Genomic DNA, 18326 nt, shown 5'->3' with positions numbered 1-18326 from the left:
ATGTTGTTTACAGGAAACACACCTGAAACAGGGTGAGACATTCAAACTAAAAGTAAAAGGGTGGAGCAGAATCTATTATGCTTCAGGCAAAACCAAAAAAGCAGGAGTAGCCATCCTCATCTCAGATCAAACAAAAACAAAAATTGATCTAATTAAAAGAGATAAGGAAGGGCATTATATCCTGCTAAAGGGCAGCATCAATAATGAAGCAGTATCAATATTAAACATATATGCACCAAGTGGTGCAGCATCTAAATTCTTAAAAGAGAAATTAAGAGAGCTGCAAGAGGAAATAGATAGCAAAACTATAATAGTGGGAGATCTCAACCTTGCACTCTCAGAATTAGATAAATCAAACCACAAAATAAATAAGAAAGAAGTCAAAGAGGTAAATAGAATACTAGAATAGTTTGATATGATAGATCTTTGGTGAAAGCTAAATGGAGACAGAAAGGAATATACTTTCTTCTCAGCAGTTCATGGAACCTATACAAAAATTGATCATATACTAGGGCATAAAAACCTCAAAATCAAATGCAGTAAGGCAGAAATAGCAAATGCATCCTTTTCAGATCAAAATGCAATCAAAATTACATTTAATAAAAAGCCAGGGGAAAATAGACCAAAAAATAATTGGAAACTAAATAATCTTATACTAAAGAATGATTGGGTAAAACAGCAAATCATAGACATAATTAATAACTTCACCCAAGAAAATGACAATAATGAGACATCATACCAAAATGTGTGGGATACAGCCAAAGCAGTAATAAGGGGAAGTTTTATATCTCTACAGGCCTACTTGCATAAAATAGAGAAAGAGAGGGCCAACGAATTGGGCTTACAACTAAAATTGCTAGAAAAGGAACAAATTCAAAACCCCCAGACAAACACAAAACTTGAAATTCAAAAAATAAACGGTGAGATTAATAAAATTGAAAGTAAAAAACTATTGAATTAATTAATAAAACTAAGAGTTGGTTTTATGAAAAAACCAACAAAATTGACAAACCCTTAGTAAACCTGATTAAAAAAAGGAAAGAGAAAAAGCAAATTGTTAGTCTTAAAAATGAAAAGGGTGAACTCACCACTAATGAAGAGAAAATTAGAACAATAGTTAGGAGCTACTTTGCTCAACTTTATGCCGATAAATTCGATAACTTAAATAAAATGGAAGAATACCTTCAAAAATATAGCTTGCCCAGATTAACAGAGGAAGAAGTAAGTAGTCTAAATAGTCCCATCTCAGAAAAAGAAATAGATCAAACTATTAACCAACTTCCTAAGAAAAAGTCCCCAGGACCAGATGGATTTACAGGTGCATTCTACCAAACATTTAAAGAACAACTAACTCCAATGCTATATAAACTATTTGAAAAAATAGGGATTGAAGGAGTCCTACCAAATTCCTTCTATGACACAGACATGGTACTGATACCTAAACCAGGTAGATCAAAAACTGAGAAAGAAAACTATAGACCAATTTCCTTAATGAATATTGATGCTAAAATCTTAAATAAGATATTAGCAAATAGACTTCAGAAAATCATCCCCAGGATAATACACTATGACCAAGTGGGATTTATACCAGGAATGCAGGGCTGGTTTAATATTAGGAAAACTATTAGTATAATTGACCATATTAATAATCAAATTAATAAAAACCATATGATCATCTCAATAGATGCAGAAAAGGCATTTGATAAAATCCAACATCCATTCCTACTAAAAACGCTTGAGAGTATAGGAATAAATGGACTATTCCTTAAAATAATAAGGAGCATATATTTAAAACCTTCAGTAAACATCATATGTAATGGTGATAAACTAGAACCTTTCCCTGTAAGATCAGGAGTGAAACAAGGTTGCCCACTATCACCATTACTATTCAATATAGTACTAGAAACTCTAGCCTTGGCAATAAGAGCCGAGAAAGAGATCCAAGGAATTAGAGTAGGAAATGAAGAAATCAAATTGTCACTTTTCACAGATGACATGATGGTATACTTAGATAACCCCAAAGACTCTGCTAAAAAGCTATTAGAAATAATTCAGAATTTTAGCAAAGTCGCAGGATACAAAATAAATCCACATAAATCCTCAGGATTTTTATACATTACCAACACAATCCAACAGCAAGAGATACAAAGAGAAATTCCATTCAAAATAACAGTCGATAGTATAAAATATTTGGGAATATATCTACCAAAGGAGAGTCAGGAATTATATGAGCAAAATTACAAAACACTTGCCACAAAAATAAAGTCAGATTTAAATAATTGGAAAGACATTCAGTGTTCTTGGATAGGCCGAGCGAATATAATAAAGATGACAATACTCCCCAAACTAATCTATTTATTTAGTGCTATACCAATCAGACTCCCAAGAAACTATTTTAATGACCTAGAAAAAACAACAAAATTCATATGGAAGAATAAAAGGTCGAGAATTGCAAGGGAACTAATGAAAAAAAAGTCAGAGGAAGGTGGTCTAAGTGTACCTGATTTAAAGCTATATTATAAAGCAACAGTCACCAAAACCATTTGGTATTGGCTAAGAAATAGACTAGTTGATCAGTGGCATAGGTTAGGTTCACAGGGCAAGATAGTGAATAAAAATAGCAATCTAATCTTTGACAAACCCAAAGATCCCAAATTTTGGGATAAGAATTCATTATTTGACAAAAACTGCTGGGAAAACTGGAAATTAGTATGGCAGAAACTAGGCATGGACCCACATTTAACACCACATACTAAGATTAGATCAAAATGGGTCCAAGATTTAGGCATAAAGAACGAAATCCTAAATAAATTGGAGGAACATGGGATGGTTTACCTCTCAGACTTGTGGAGGAGGAAGGAGTTTGTGTCCAAGGGAGAACTAGAGACCATTATTGATCACAAAATAGAACATTTTGATTACAACAAATTAAAAAGTTTCTGCACAAACAAAACTAATGCAAACAAGATTAGAAGGGAAGTAACAAATTGGGAAAACATTTTTACAGTTAAAGGTTCTGATAAAGGCCTCATCTCCAAAATATACAGAGAATTGACTTTAATTTATAAGAAATCAAGCCATTCTCCAATTGATAAATGGTCAAAGGATATGAACAGACAATTTTCAGATGATGAAATTAAAACTATTTCCACTCATATGAAAAAGTGTTCCAAATCACTATTGATCAGAGAAATGCAAATTAAGACAACTCTGAGATACCACTACACACCTGTCAGATTGGCTAAGATGACAGGAACAAATAACGATGAATGTTGGAGGGGCTGTGGGAAAACTGGGACATTAATACATTGTTGGGGGAGTTGTGAAAGAATCCAACCATTCTGGAGAGTAATCTGGAATTATGCCCAAAAAGTTATCAAAATGTGCATACCCTTTTTTGACCCAGCCATACTACTACTGGGCTTATATCCCAAGGAACTACTAAAGAAGGGAAAGGGACCTGCATGTGCCAAAATGTTTGTGGCAGCCCTTTTCATAGTGGCTAGAAGCTGGAAGATGAATGGATGTCCATCAATTGGAGAATGGTTGGGTAAATTATGGTATATGAATGTTATGGAATATTATTGTTCTGTAAGAAATGACCAACAGGAGAAATACAGAGAGGCTTGGAGAGACTTACATCAACTGATGCTAAGTGAAACGAGCAGAACCAGAAGATCATTATACACTTCAACAATGATACTGTACGAGGATGTATACTGATGGAAGTGGATATCTTCAACATAGAGAAGAGCTAATCCAATTCCAATTGATTAATGATGGACAGAATCAGCTACATCCAGAAAAGGAACACTCGGAAATGAGTGTAAACTGTTATTTTTACCTTCTGAATCCAATTCTTCCTGTGCAACAAGAAATTCGGTTCTACACACATATATTGTATCTAGAATATTCTGTAATATATTTAACATGTATAAGACTGCCTGCCATCTGGGGGAGGAAGGTAAAAAATCTGAATAGAAGTAAGTGCAAGGGATAATGTTGTAAAAAATTACCCATGCATATGTACTGTCAAAAAAAAAAAGTTATAATTATAAAATAAAATAAAAATTAAATTATATTAAAAAAAATTGAGGCAATCAAGGGACATATAACTTAAGTAACCTGCCCAGGGTCACATAGCTAATATGTATCTAAAGCTAAATTTGAACTCAGCTCTTTCCGACTCTAGGTCCAGCACTTTATCCACTGTAACACTTCTTCAGGGCAACTTTTGACAAAAACTGAAGGAGGCATATAACAAAATAATTTTTGCTTGTTTGTAGTTTAGTGATTTAATTCTACCCTGTTAAATAACAATTTAATGAAAATTTTATTCCTTAGTTTATATGATTATTTTATTATTTGCTCCTCTTGATGTTCATTAAATTTATAATAGTTTTAAAAAAATAATAATTTAGACCACCTTTTCATATGATTAGAAACGGTTTTAATTTCTTCATCTGAAAATTGTTCATATCCTTTGACTATTTATCAATTGGAGAAGGGCTTGAATTCTTAATAAGGCCTTTCTCAGAATCCTTGAATGTAAATTTTTTTTTTCCAACTTTATTGCTTCCTTTCTAATCTTGTCTGCATTGGTTTTGTTTGTAGAAAAACTTTTTAACGTAATATAATCAAAATTATCCATTTTGTATTCAATAATGTATTCCAGTTCTTTTTTGGCCACAAATTCCTTCCTTTTCCACAGATGAGAGGTAAACTATCCTTTATTATTTTAATTTGTTTATACTATCATCATGTCTAAATCATGAACCCATTTCAACCTTATCTTGATATGGGGTGTTAAATGTGGGTCAATGCCTAGTTTCTGCCATACTAATTTCCAATTTTCCCAGCAGTTTTTTTTTGTTGTTGTTGTTGTTTTTTTTTAGCGAGTTCTTATCCCAAAAGCTGGGGTCTTTGGGTTTGACAAATCATTTTTAAATTAAGTTCAAATTTTACAAATAAGGCTGCAGTAAGTTAGGGGAAGAACAAATGAAGATAGAATTTAAAAAAATAGGAAAAACTTAAGTATATGTGCACCTAATAGAGGATATTCAAATTACAAAATAGCAAATTAAAATGAGCATGTGGTTTATGAAAGTATAAATCACCAAAATTTTTTGGGGAAACAGCAGAACATGCAAATTGAGAACAAATAAAATTTTATTTATGAAATAAAGAAACAAAACATAAAAGAAATTCTTATCAATTGTAAGCTTTCAGAATCAAAATAGTGCTCTGGAATCTTTATTAAGTGATACTTTAGGTTAGATTAGATTAAGAAAAGACAAAATAAATGAACTTGATTTTTGAATGATTTTTTAAAAATAGAGAAAAAGCTATGAGCCCTTCAGAGAACTACAATCTCCACCAGATATTTTTAATAGTGTAATTCCTGCTATGAAGTAAAAATTGTTTTAATAAAAATAGAAACTTTAAATCAAGAAATTATTAAATTATAAATAAAATTATCTAATTGGAATCATTGCCATACATACATATACATATGATATAAACATAAATACATACATATATATATATATATGTAGGCATGAGAACATTGATGATATTGGACCCTGAAATTTTAAATCTAATCAGTTAGTAGCCTTTGGGGAAGCTGAGATTTTTAAATCGAACTATTTCATTTAGGTGAATTCAAAGTTAAATTAGTATAATAAAGATTTCTGTTAACTTACAACCATTAGGAAATTAGCTCCTCTTTTTGTGGGCAAATATAAAATTTGAAACATGGAAATCTACAGTTTTGGAAACATCAAAAATTTATAAAAAGAGGCTATTAGGACTCAGGATCATTCATAATGAACCACCACCAAAATAGAAGCTTTCTTTGAGAAAATTGTTCAATATTTCATTTAGAATGAATGATTTTTAAAAAAGAAAGAAAAAGTGTAACAACTTACTTTAGTAAGAGGAGTTGCAGAGACTTTTTCAGGTAGTAATATTTGTGATACTCCTATTCCTTATTTGGGTCCTTGGTCATTCAGATCATTGCCAAGTGGATTTATCATGAAAACATGGACACATGCTTTTCCAGCATAAAAGAGCGTTTAACTTTGAGGAGATAATTTGATTTCTTCTCCAAAGTCATTCTGCTTACTGAAATCTGTGATACCCTACAATGAGGAACCTGTGCCAAGTTGTTTTGGGCTATAGCCAATTCTAACTGCTCCAAAATTCTTAAATAACTTGGTATGAACTATGCATGTGCAAACTCTCAGGAACAAAATAGGATGACAGAATTGCAGTTAGTTGTTTTTGTGTAATAAAATTGTGCTAAAATGAAAAGCAAAATTCAGCAAATTTAAAACAAAAATCAAGTCAGCATGATTGGAAATTAAAGATTAGAGGAATCAGAGAAAGAATTTTTGATCCTGTTGAAATGAAAAAGACTTGGGAATTTTTAAAGCAATGCTCTCATGATAGTTACTGTATGTTTCCCTTCCAATCAGTAGTGTTCAACTTTCTAAAGGGCTAACATTCTGAAAGTCTAGACTTGATCTTTTTGGTCTAAGAACAAAATCAGAAGTAAGTTGCAGAGATGAGTTTAGGATCAATGTCAGTTAACACTTCCTAATAAATGAAATTATCCTTATGGACTTCAAACTGGACCTAAATGGCTCTGGAGGGGAAAGTGAGGCATGTGATCTTGCACAGCTCTCCCTAATTTAAATTCAATTCATTTGCAAATCAGGACACCATCTCCTAGATATCATGGTCCTCTTTGAAAATCCATAAGCAATTGCAGATTTCAAGCAAAGTTGGATAATCATGTCAGGTATAATAGGGAATTTCTTTTTGAGTATAGATTGGATTAAATGGCCACTGAGCCCTTCAAATTTTGTAATTCTCATACTAAGCTATTCTTTGCAGTTTGGGAGATCAGTTGAGCTATAATTAGAACCCTAGAATACCAGAACAGAAAGGGATTGCAAGAGAATATTGAGTCCTCACTTTGCAAATGAAGAACCTGAGGTTATTTATTGTAGGAGTAAAAACTAGATTAAGATTATAGCTAATACAGGGTGACTGTGTAGCCACTGTCCAGCTGCAATCATGTTGCTATTATTGTTGTTTCAGTTGTGTCTGACTCTTCATGACCCCACTTGGGATATGTTTGACAAAGGTACTAGAGTGATTTGACATTTCCTTCTCCAACTTATTATATAGATGAGGAACTGAGGCAAACAGGGTCAGGTGTCTCAGCTAGGGACACAGAGGTATTATTTGGTATTTGAGCTTAGGAAGATGAGTACTCCTGACTACATGTCTAGTGCTCCATTCACTAGGGCCACTAACTGCCTGGAAGCTGTGATTACACAATTCTCTTAATCTCACTGAGCTCAGTTTCCTTATCTGTATATTGACTAGGTAGGACTAATGATTTCTTAATGGTCTTTCTAGCATTAAAAAAAAAAAAAGAGAGAAAATGGCTTGTTGATCAGTTAGATTTTTTGGTAGTATTTGAAGAAAACCAAGAAATAAAAACTTGAAAAGTAAGAATATAGGGACTATAAAAGAGTCACATATCTACAAACAACTAGCATTTTGAAGAAAAATTTTATGCTTGGTTTTAGAGCTAAGATTCTTCTGAATAAGCCCTTCTAGGCCTAAAAGGTCCATAAATTTAAGGCCAGAAAAGAACTAATCCAATCTTCTCCTTTTATAGATAAGGACAGATCCAAAGTTCTGATGTGGTCAAAGAAGCTAGTGCTCACTAATTCCAAATTCAGTGCTCTTTCATTATCACAGCCCTTAGAACTAATTACATAATCTATCTATAAAAATGATGTATATTTTATTTTAGATTAGTATAAAAGATCTGGTAGGTTAGTAAGTACATTAACATCTTATTACTTATAGTAATACCTAATAGAATAAATTACCAGTGTTTTCTTCCTCTATTGAGTGGCAAGAAATATACTCTGATATGTGTATAATGATATGTATGGTGATAAAATATATGATTTAGTTCTTATTTTAAAATTCCAAGATTTTTAGCATTATTTATAAATGAAAGGAATTATAAAGTTAATGTAATGGATATGCAATGTTATTCTAGCCTTTAAATTGGAGTTTAGGTTTTAGACTTTAAAGCTGAAGGTAAAAAAAAAAAAGTGGACAAGCTGTACCACCACCCACGGTTTAAGTAATACTCAGATACTAGCCACCAAAATTGCCATTTTTATTAAGCTCAGCAACTATTTTAAAAATGAAGATTTTAATGGAATGATAAGCACATTTAAAATACAGGAAATTTAACAAATACATTCAAATGCTTATTACATTATACATTTACATTCATGTGAAATGTATGACGTCATATATCTGTGTATCCTTTGTATTTGGTACCTTTATAAAACCAGCACTTACTATGCCTATTTTCTAAACACCATCTTATATATGATCATTTGACAATTAGTACAGTATTCCCCTCTGAGATAGAATAAATTCTGTCCATACTCAATAAAAATTAGTTATCCTTAAATGTTTATTTTAAGTTAATGTTCTACCAAGAGAAGTTATTTAATTTGTTAATACATGGATTTCTTGGTATCAGGCTGTCTTGTTGGTTTATAGTCTTAAGTGGCTCATAAAAAATGAAGCTATAAAAAGAATGAGAGGTTGATAATTCTATCATGTCATAGATGAAATCACAATACACAATGATCTCAGATAATTATGCTAAAATCTGATAATTTTAAAATGCTTAAGTCTGTCATTTTATAATGAGATGACTTTTTAAAAAATTACAGAAATGGTGAAAGTGGTACAAACAATACTAACCTAAGACATTTGTTAGGTTTTTAAGTCTGAACAGTTCTAACTTCCAATTATTTTAATGACGTTGCTCAATTTGAGGACGAAATTCCTTAACTTGAAAAGAATCATCATTATCATTTAAGAATAAGTGCATTTTATTTAAAATATTTACTATTAGAAAATTTGTAAAGTTACTCTTGAAAAAATTAAACCCAAAGAAATGCTTTCTTCTCAATACATGAAAACAAGCAAGTTTCTGTTGAACAAAAGCACTCCTTATAAGAAAATATATGTAAAGAAATTTTTCTACAAAGTAATTTTTATATTTTTGAATAAGTCCAATTATGCAAATTTAATCCTCAAATAATGTTGAATTTATGTTAACTGGATATACATTAAAAAAAAAAAAAAAAAAAGAATTAAAGCATGGACAGAAGAAATTTCCCCCTTCAGTAATACTCAAGATGTCTAAATATTGCAGCATTAAATGATCACTTTAACTGCAACCTCAATAATGTAAAATATAACTTAAATGATCAATGAGATCTTTCTGGAAATGTATTTAAATAAACAATGTTCTCAGGCTGCTGTTTCAACCTAAGAAAGGTTTTCAACACCAATTTGTAATCCTCTGAAAATAGAGGACTGCATAGTGGCAATAATATCATATTGTAGAGTGACATTATCAGAGTCACTACAATATATACCAGTGGGGCTTTCCCCCCTTTCTTTCTCCAGCATAGGTACACAGTAAACATCAGACACTCCAAAAAAAAAAAAATGTATAGCTTTTTTAATATACAAAGTTACAACTGACTAAACATCCAGGATACCTCTCTCTTAATTATTTAAAAGACAGTAACAAAAGACCCTTTTACCTGAATATATGCAATGTGTACAGCAGCTCTGAAAACACTTAAATGGATACATGGTATACAACAAGAAACTTAAATGAATGGCTTTCAGAAGTAAAGGTTCATTGTGTTTTTCCCACCCCATTAAGTTTGTCTTTTCTGGGGGGAGAAAGAGGGCACCTGGTTCCAGTTTCAAAAAGATTTCATTCTGTCTTCTCAGATGTTTTTTTATTTTCAGTTGTATCTTCTGTTTTGTTATCTGGAGTCTTTCTAGATGCACTAATGTCTACATAGGAAAAAAAAATGTATAGTTTTTTTTTTAAATTAAACAATATTCAAATAAATCACAACAGTATTTTTTTTTTTTTTTAGCAAAAGAAAAGAGCCTATATAATATATATATACACATATATACATACATACATACATACACACACACACACACACACACATATAAATAATGTTTTAATGAAAGCAGAAATACACATTGGAACAACTTTGGAAATATTTAGGTAATACTATTCACATTTTACTTCTTTGTGGTCATCTTTATAGTGCTTAAAACTTAAGATATCAGGGCACACAACAATATAATTAAATTCATAAAATAACATAATAATAGGGAGAGCTATATTCATGAAATTCAATAAGCATTATTTAACAATCTTGTACGTATTACATATCAGAGACAATGATAAAAACAAATCCTGTAACTCAAGGCAGTTTATATTTTAAAAGAAAGGAGAGAACAATTTGTACATAGATAAAATACAACATGTATATAAAAAGTAATTCTAATTTGGATTGAGTGTATCAATAATAACTTAAGATGGGAAATGGAAATCAGTAAACGGTTTTTGCAGAGATGGCATAATATCAACTAACTTTAAGGCCAAGATGATTTTTTGAATTCTTGATTATGGAAATCTAAGATTAATTAGTCCCACAGATATAGACAATAAGAGCATCATAATGTAAAGGCAAAAGAAGTTGGTCAAAGTACTTTTTGTCTCTAGGCCATCTATAAAAAACCAGGATGTCATCATATTTCATAATAGAATATTTCTTTTTGATTAAGATAGGACCATGTATTAGGAAAAGTTCAAGGATATAGAAGAAAAATGCTTTCATGGTTAGGATCACATAACAAGTTTATTTTAGATTTCTAGTGTATTGTGGAAAAGGTTAAGAACTACACTCTCTATATAGGTTTTTCTATATGTTGAACAAAGCAGTTAACTCAGCTGAGCCTGGGTAGAAAAACTTTTACTGTAAGCATGTATTGTGGCAAAAATTTAACAGTCTTTTCTTTTGCTATGTGGCTTTCATTGGGAAGGTATTGTCCTACTTCAATGGGAGAGAGTAAAGATAATGTGTTATTGCAAAGTTTACAGTTTGCCCTGATTCTCAGAGCATTTGCTTCTATTAGACAAAAATATTAAACACATCTTTTACAATAATCCAAGTCCAACTTGATACTTTTTACTAGGTCAACATTCTTAAGCTACACTCAACAGAATTCTGATGTTCTGTGAATAAGGGTTTCTTAGGAAATTTTGATCTAGTGTTATATTCCCCCTCTAAAATATTAAGTGGAAAGCAGTACAGCACAATGGATAGTGGGGTACCCTGAATGCAAGAAGCACTAAGTTTAAATCCTGTCTGTGACAAATAGTTAAATCATATAACACTTAAATGTCCCTAGAAAAATTTAAATTATAATTATGGAAGAGTTGCAGATCTATCTATCCTTCACCCATCCACCTGGTACCTACCTATACCTACCTACTTATTTACTTTACCTACCTACTAATAGAGAAGCTATACATTTTGGAAGTTCCCAAAGATTCCTTGTCTCATGCCATAAAACAAATGAAATTATGTACTTTAATGATCCAGTGGTCTATAATTTCTGTATAGGAACTTATTATTGACATCCTCTATATGTTAGGGGCTGGTCTCAGTTACCTAGCATTTTTAAGTAACTACTATGTGCTAGACACTAAACAAAACACTATAGATACAAAGAAAGGCAAAAAAATAGCTCTTGCTTCCAGAAAGTTTATAGTATAAGGAGCTAATGAACAATTTATTGAGATGTTATGTTTTTGGGGTTTTTTGTTTTTGTTTTTGTTTTTTAATCACTTAACAAATAATCTGTGATGAGCTTCTTCAAATTTAGGTATACTGATGCTTGGATAAAAGATGTCCAATACCAAGCTGACACTTGTGGCTTTAATTGCTTAGTAGATCTTCCTACAGCTTATACTCGGCTAGTATCATCTTTAAGAATCGAGAATTTTGTATTATAATTATGAATATATGAGAAGTCCTATTCTGATCCCTCACTATAGATGGTGTTGACCCTGGGTTCCCAAAAATGGTGCCAGCAGAGTACCAGCCCTGCAACTATCTACCATGCAAATACAGTCTATCTGGCAAGTCTATGTCTATTTATCAAGGACCAGGCTACATGTTATTTCATGAATTGTTTGATGATGGCAAGCCATTATTGTGTAGTCTCCTTTTGCTTCTGTAGTGGAAGGTATCAGAGTGACAGAAAAGGTGGCAGAGGGGCTAAGAGTCTCATGGATTTTAAATTGTCTATAAATGAAAGGATGTTGCAAGTATACTGAAGTTGCAAGTTCTCTCTGAAGAGGCAAATAAAGGAGTTGATGAAATGGGTTTTATACTTCAGCCAAGGGAAAAAAGAAATATAATTTCATAGGCCATTTGGTTATAGCTACTAACAAAAAATATTGCCATGACAATAACTGCAGCTGATATACCAACATCTACTCTAAAGAATGAGATTAAGAAAATCTATGAAGAACTTAATCAAACCCTCCAAATTTAATCAAGATATACTAAGTGATTTCAAGGACTCCGTTTCAAAGGAGAGCAGAGAGGAAGACAGTAGCACTATGGTTTAGAAATAAGGAATATCTATTGCCTATATATACTACCTATAAGAAAGAGAGTTGAAAGGTTCCAGATGTGGCAAGCAAGGTAAAAAATTAAATTGATTCCATTATAATGGACAGAAAATAGCTTGTTAATGATATAAGAGTTATTCCTAGATAAGCTAACTGTAGAGAGTTTTACCATTGAAACTTGCTAGAACAAAGACTAAAATTAAAACAGAGAATAAAAGGCTTTGGAAGAAAAATCTAGTTAATGCCAAAAAGAAATAGATAGAAGCAAATGCACTGTAATAGATAAGTCATTTTTTAGAGAATTTTAAATGAAACAATTAACTGCCATTAGGATACCAAAACAAAGCAGTCTAGAAACCATGTTAGACAACAACATTTGTTTTCATTATTAAGCAGAGGAATATGGAAGCAAAATACAAGAGCAATTTTTCCTTGGGGAAGTAGCAAGATCTGAATAATGGTTTAGGAAGTTTAATCTGATTACATTATATAAGTTGGATAAGAAACAGGAATTATTTCACAACAGTCCTGGCAGAAGCTGATAAAGAACTAAATCTGAATGGTGGTGATGGGAACAAAAGTGAAGGGTTAATTTAAGAGAAAGGTTTTGGAGACTGCTAACTAGATAGAGGTGGGGAAAGAGATGTCAAAGTGGTCAAAGATAGTTTCTATGTCTTGAGTCAAGGACAAAGACAGCCTGAAGGACTTGATTTGAAGTGGGGAAGGCGATATTTGGTTTTAGAGACTGTTGAATTTGAGGTGACAATAAGATACCTTATTGTCAAGGAGATAGAAATAAAAGAATTCATCTCAAGAAAGAAGCTGGGATTAGAGACAGAACAGAAATATGACAGAAAGCTTATCTATATTTCCACAGCTTTAAACAGAGAAAATTTATAGAACAATAGAAGACCACGAATAAAACCCAAGGGAATACCCACATTTAGGAGATTAAAGATGGAAGAACTGACAAAAGACAAGTGCAATGGAATAAAACAGTAGAAAAAAATATAGTGTCACTGAAATAAAAAGATAAAGTTTTGAGAAGAATGGTCTGCAATACTGAATGGAAAGAATTCAAGGAAAATGAGTAGTAATACTGATTTTAATGATATTTGCCTATTACACTAGAATAGCAAGGTTTCTGACTTTGGAAAGTATAACAATATAAACAATGTAGAACTTAATTATTTCCAGATGATTAAAGATGGTTCCAGGCTGGTTATTTAAGTTGGTTTGGAAGGAAAGGAAAAGTTTTGTTCTGTAAAAAAGGTTTTTTGTTTTTTTTTTCTCTCAGCATGAATTTCCATGGAAAAGACTAGGAAAGGTAAAAAGAAAAAAGGTCAAAGTAAGTAGTAAGTAGCAAATAGAGAAACAACACAAATACACTAATGATTTTTTGGTCTAGATTCACTATCATAAATTGACAAGCTATGAGAATTATGCTACAAATAAGCTTTATATTTTAGGACACTCATTTAAAAATAGAATATACATAACATTAAAACTTTATTTTTGTCATTTATTTATAAAAAACAAAAACAAAAAAAAAAGATGCACACACATACCTTCTTTGTTTCCTTTGGAAGACTTTATGGTATAAGTTGGTGTTGGGAGTATCTTCGTAGGTGTGTAGGTATTTAAAGATATTTTTCTTCTCGGAAGTGGAGTTGAATCACAAAGCTGAGAACCTGGAAGTAAAAAACATATTTTTTAAATTACCTTTAAAAATATTTACCTTTGTATTTTGGGAAATTTTACTTTCCACATTCAATGATCTTTCATATATATATACATATATATTATATATATGTATATATATACATTTTAACAATTAAGCTGATTCTAAGCTCTATTAAACAAATAAATGTGTCATAATGGAAATTTTAAATGAAAATTCTTATTTCTTTTAATCAATTAAATGTTCCATTTATAAATAACAAGTATTTGATTTATAATCTGTAGGGGGGAAATTCATAATCTTAATTTTTTTTCCATTTCTTTTTAGAAACTGAGATGCTGAACCTTAGTTTTAAGACCTGAGTTCTTCAAACCTTAAGAAGTATTTATAACTGTTGATTTTTCTTTTAAAACATTATGCTTTCCCTAGATTAATTTCAATGAATATAAACTTATATAAACCTCTTACAAACCATAAATGTGCTGAGAAGAGTTAAATCTAAGGATATTCACACATTGGTAGGAATTATTTTAATAAAATTATCATTGAATCACTAAGATTGTTTTCTGATCTCAATTTTTAGCTGAGATCAGCCTCATTGGTGGAAAAAGGAGCTGTGATATAGGGGTAGAACAGAATGAAGAAAAGGTTATTTAGAAACATGGAAGCATTACAGGGAAAAGAGTCCAGGTACTCTGGAAATGAGTTATGAAAATTATGTAAAATGGATAGAGTACCAAAGGCAAACTATATCTACTGCAATTTTACCTGGGATATTACTGATGGCAGTCACTCAGCATGGCACTAAAAATTAATTTGTGCCCTATGATATTCATATTCTATATTGCCAATTCACATCTTAGATGAATATAGTTTTCACAGGCAACAAAACTTACTAGAACTAACTTGGGAATAAAAAGCTAAGGAACAAAAATTATTATAAAATAATACACTCTTAATGTGTACCACTTCCTTAATCATATTTCTTCACTTTCTCTATCCCTGGTTATTTCTTGGCTATTCATATAATATTTCATCTGTATCTCACAAATGTGGCTGCCTTATATATCCTGTGCAAAATTTATCAATTAACTCTTAAATGGAAAAAAAAAGGATACAGAATCATTAGATAACTAATATTTTATTTCCTTAATAAAATGCACACAGTTCTTCTTTAGCCCTTTTATTTATATTCTGAGATTCTATTTTAACATAATTTTCTCAAGGGTTAAGCAAACAGCTAAATTGGAATTAATAAAACACTTAATTTAACTTATTAATCAGCTAGCTTTTTCATTAACATGTAGTATGTATGTGTGTGTATGAAATACAGTAGTATATTATCTAAATGAAAAAAATATATAAAAAAGATATTTCAATTGTAATAACATTTTATTCCTGTTCACTTTAAAGAGAGATGTACTCACAAGTTAGATTTATAAAGTAAACTAGGATGAGCCAAGTTGCTATCTTTACATCCTTTTCTTCCTCTATAAAGATTATTTCATAGGATTAAAGATTTAGAATTAGGAGTGTTTAGAGGTCATTTAATCTTCCTTTATGAAAGAATTATTCTATATACAAAGGTCAGATGGAGTTAATTTGTTTCAATTAAGGGTCAGATCCATTAATATCAGAGCAATAAAAGATCTAGCTAGACTGATACCTTTTCCACTAAACCAATGTTTTAATGCTGAAAGATCAAGTACAAACATTTCCATGGTGCTGCTGCTGCTGCTAAGAAGAGCATCTCATGCTCCTTATCTTGTTTATTTAAAGAAATATATGGCTTCAACTAATCTCTTTTCTTATATAACCTAAGCCTTGAGACATGATGTTTCCAGATAACTCCATCCACTTGTTTGATTTTCCCAAAATGGTATATGTATATGCTACATATGCTCAGTAGAAAGAAAAGTATTTTGAAATTTTTTTAATTGTGAGAAAATAAATGAGTGGCTATCAAAATGAAAAGGCTTACTTTATAGCATTATGAAAATCTTTTTTTTTTCTTAATGATTTAGTATCTCATTTTATTTTCAGATTATCTTCTATTTTTAAACCAATTTTAATTAATAGTGATAATAAATTTTCATACAAGAAGGAGGTGGCATTCTTCTTTCATTTGATGGAAATGCAATGGAAGCAAGAAAGTCATCCACCTGCTTTAAAGATAAGGCGTTGTGAAGAGTTTCTAGAGGGCAAATAGATGGCACCATGGAATATAATTCAAAGCCTGAAATAGAAAAACAAAAAATATCGATGGATACAAGAGAAATCATGAGTGAGAAGGAGAAAAGACTGTTGCATAGAAACAAAAGAAATTTATATTTTAAGTGTGAACATATGAGATCTCTGAAGTCATGACATCAGATGCTATGCAGTATGAAGTTAAGATAAAATGTGTCAAAGATTCTATTTTTATATGTAATTTCAAAGAACAGCATTCACAGGGTCCTTTATATAATGATTTTCATTCCACATTTTAATAAATTGGTAAAATGTAGGGAAAAAAATTAAAATAAAGAAGAGGAGGAAAAGACCTCATCCGAGATACAAATTTCATTTTATATCCCCTTTCTAGCTGAAATGCACAGATGAGTCACTTAAATTCAAACTATTTTGTGTTCCTGATAATAACAGTTAGGAATAAAAACTCATGGAAAACAATTTAATCAGTATGCTATGGTCAAAAATACCCTCTTAAATTGTAATACTCCACACCAATATTGTTAATATTCATTCACTTACAGCAGATTTAAATTCAAGAACACAATTTTCACCTACCTTACGGAATTAATGAAATAATTTCTGTCACTATAAATCATCATCAGTTATACCCAAATTTAACAAAAAATACAATTATATTCTCATTTAGTAGCATATGTACAAAATTACAAACAGTTGGTCAAATAAGTATGCAGATAATTATTAATGCTATCCATAAAAAACCAAAACATTTTTAAAACACCAGGCATATTTTTTACTATATTATATTTCTAAAATTGCCACTTAAAGTTTATCCAACTGAATGACTTTTAAAACTGCTTCCATATGGTCATACAACAAATTTTTTCCTGTGTTGACTACATTTTATTATTTAAACAAACAAAACAAAAAAACCCTTCCTTCTCTTCAAAGACAACAGTTTGCAATACTTAAAAAATAGTAAGAAATGAAGTATGTAATCTCTAATTAAAAAACAACTGTCTGGTAACACAAACACTATTTACTACTAGATACATTATTCTAATAACAGTTGTGTTTTGCTTTAGTAAAGTTCTGAGCTAGCCTAAGCCTATTACATTTTGACCAAAGACATATAAGTTGAATTTAATTCAGAAATTCCATGGCTATCATTCAAGTAACTCTATTTAGAACCAATATATACTTAAGTACATAAGCAGAAAACAGTACAGCAGCTTGATCTTCATGTGTAAAACAAGACAGCATATCAAAACATCCCATACATCTTTATCACAACACTAAGTAAAAACTTCCACTCTAAGCATTTAAGTATATTGATATGGCACAAATATTACTACTTTAAAAATACAAAGATTCATGCAAGCAAGCGCAAACCCTTTCTTTGCATTAAAAATGTAAATCACAACTTCACAAACTTGTTTTTTTTTTAAATTATATTTACCTATCATATTTTATAACAAGTAAATGCTAATATATTCAGGATGCTTTTTATTCAGTTTTCCTTTCTCTTCCCATTTTTTTTTTAATGGACAATGAAAGGGTTCATGAAAAATTTAAAAGCCACCCTGCTATTATATTTAGAAGCTACAAAACCATACCCCTGGAGCCTTGTAATTCCAGAGAAAATAGACCACCACCTATAAAGGTGTGGGTATTCTGCACTGAGGCCCAGAAAATAAGATAAAGCACTGCCAGAAGATACTTGTTTCATCATGTTCTTGAACTAAATATGAAGAGAGGAATAAATCCATGAAATGAGTTAAAGGAGGAAACATGAAAGTTAAAGGAAATAAATGTGATAAGAATCAAATAAAATCCACAAGACAGATACATGACAGAAAAAAAAAAAAAAAAAGCTGG

At 30.9% G+C, this 18326-nt stretch overlaps 1 protein-coding gene across 23 annotated transcripts in view; it reads right to left on the bottom strand.

Moving 5' to 3' along the window:
• Positions 1-8187: 8187 nt before the first annotated feature.
• Positions 8188-18326, bottom strand: part of PPIP5K2 (diphosphoinositol pentakisphosphate kinase 2) — a 103111-nt gene continuing 92972 nt past the window's right edge. For 7 of the 23 annotated variants that reach the window (XM_074281890.1, XM_074281892.1, XM_074281898.1 and 4 more), the window contains 3 exons: positions 16357-16494; positions 14146-14268; positions 8188-9927 (listed from right to left, as the gene is read on the bottom strand). In XM_074281890.1, the coding sequence (XP_074137991.1) occupies positions 9845-9927; positions 14146-14268; positions 16357-16494 (344 nt within the window). In that variant the 3' untranslated portion in view covers positions 8188-9844. Of the gene's footprint in view, positions 9928-13610; positions 13896-14145; positions 14269-16356; positions 16495-18326 lie in introns of those variants that run through there. The other 16 variants (XM_074281889.1, XM_074281885.1, XM_074281891.1 and 13 more) reach the window with 9 other exon arrangements.

This window comes from Sminthopsis crassicaudata, chromosome 1 (assembly GCF_048593235.1).
Source record: "Sminthopsis crassicaudata isolate SCR6 chromosome 1, ASM4859323v1, whole genome shotgun sequence".
In the NCBI taxonomy this organism is placed as follows: Eukaryota; Metazoa; Chordata; class Mammalia; order Dasyuromorphia; family Dasyuridae; genus Sminthopsis; species Sminthopsis crassicaudata.
Note: the sequence above shows the minus strand (reverse complement) of the source record. Positions and strands in the feature narration are given on the sequence as shown.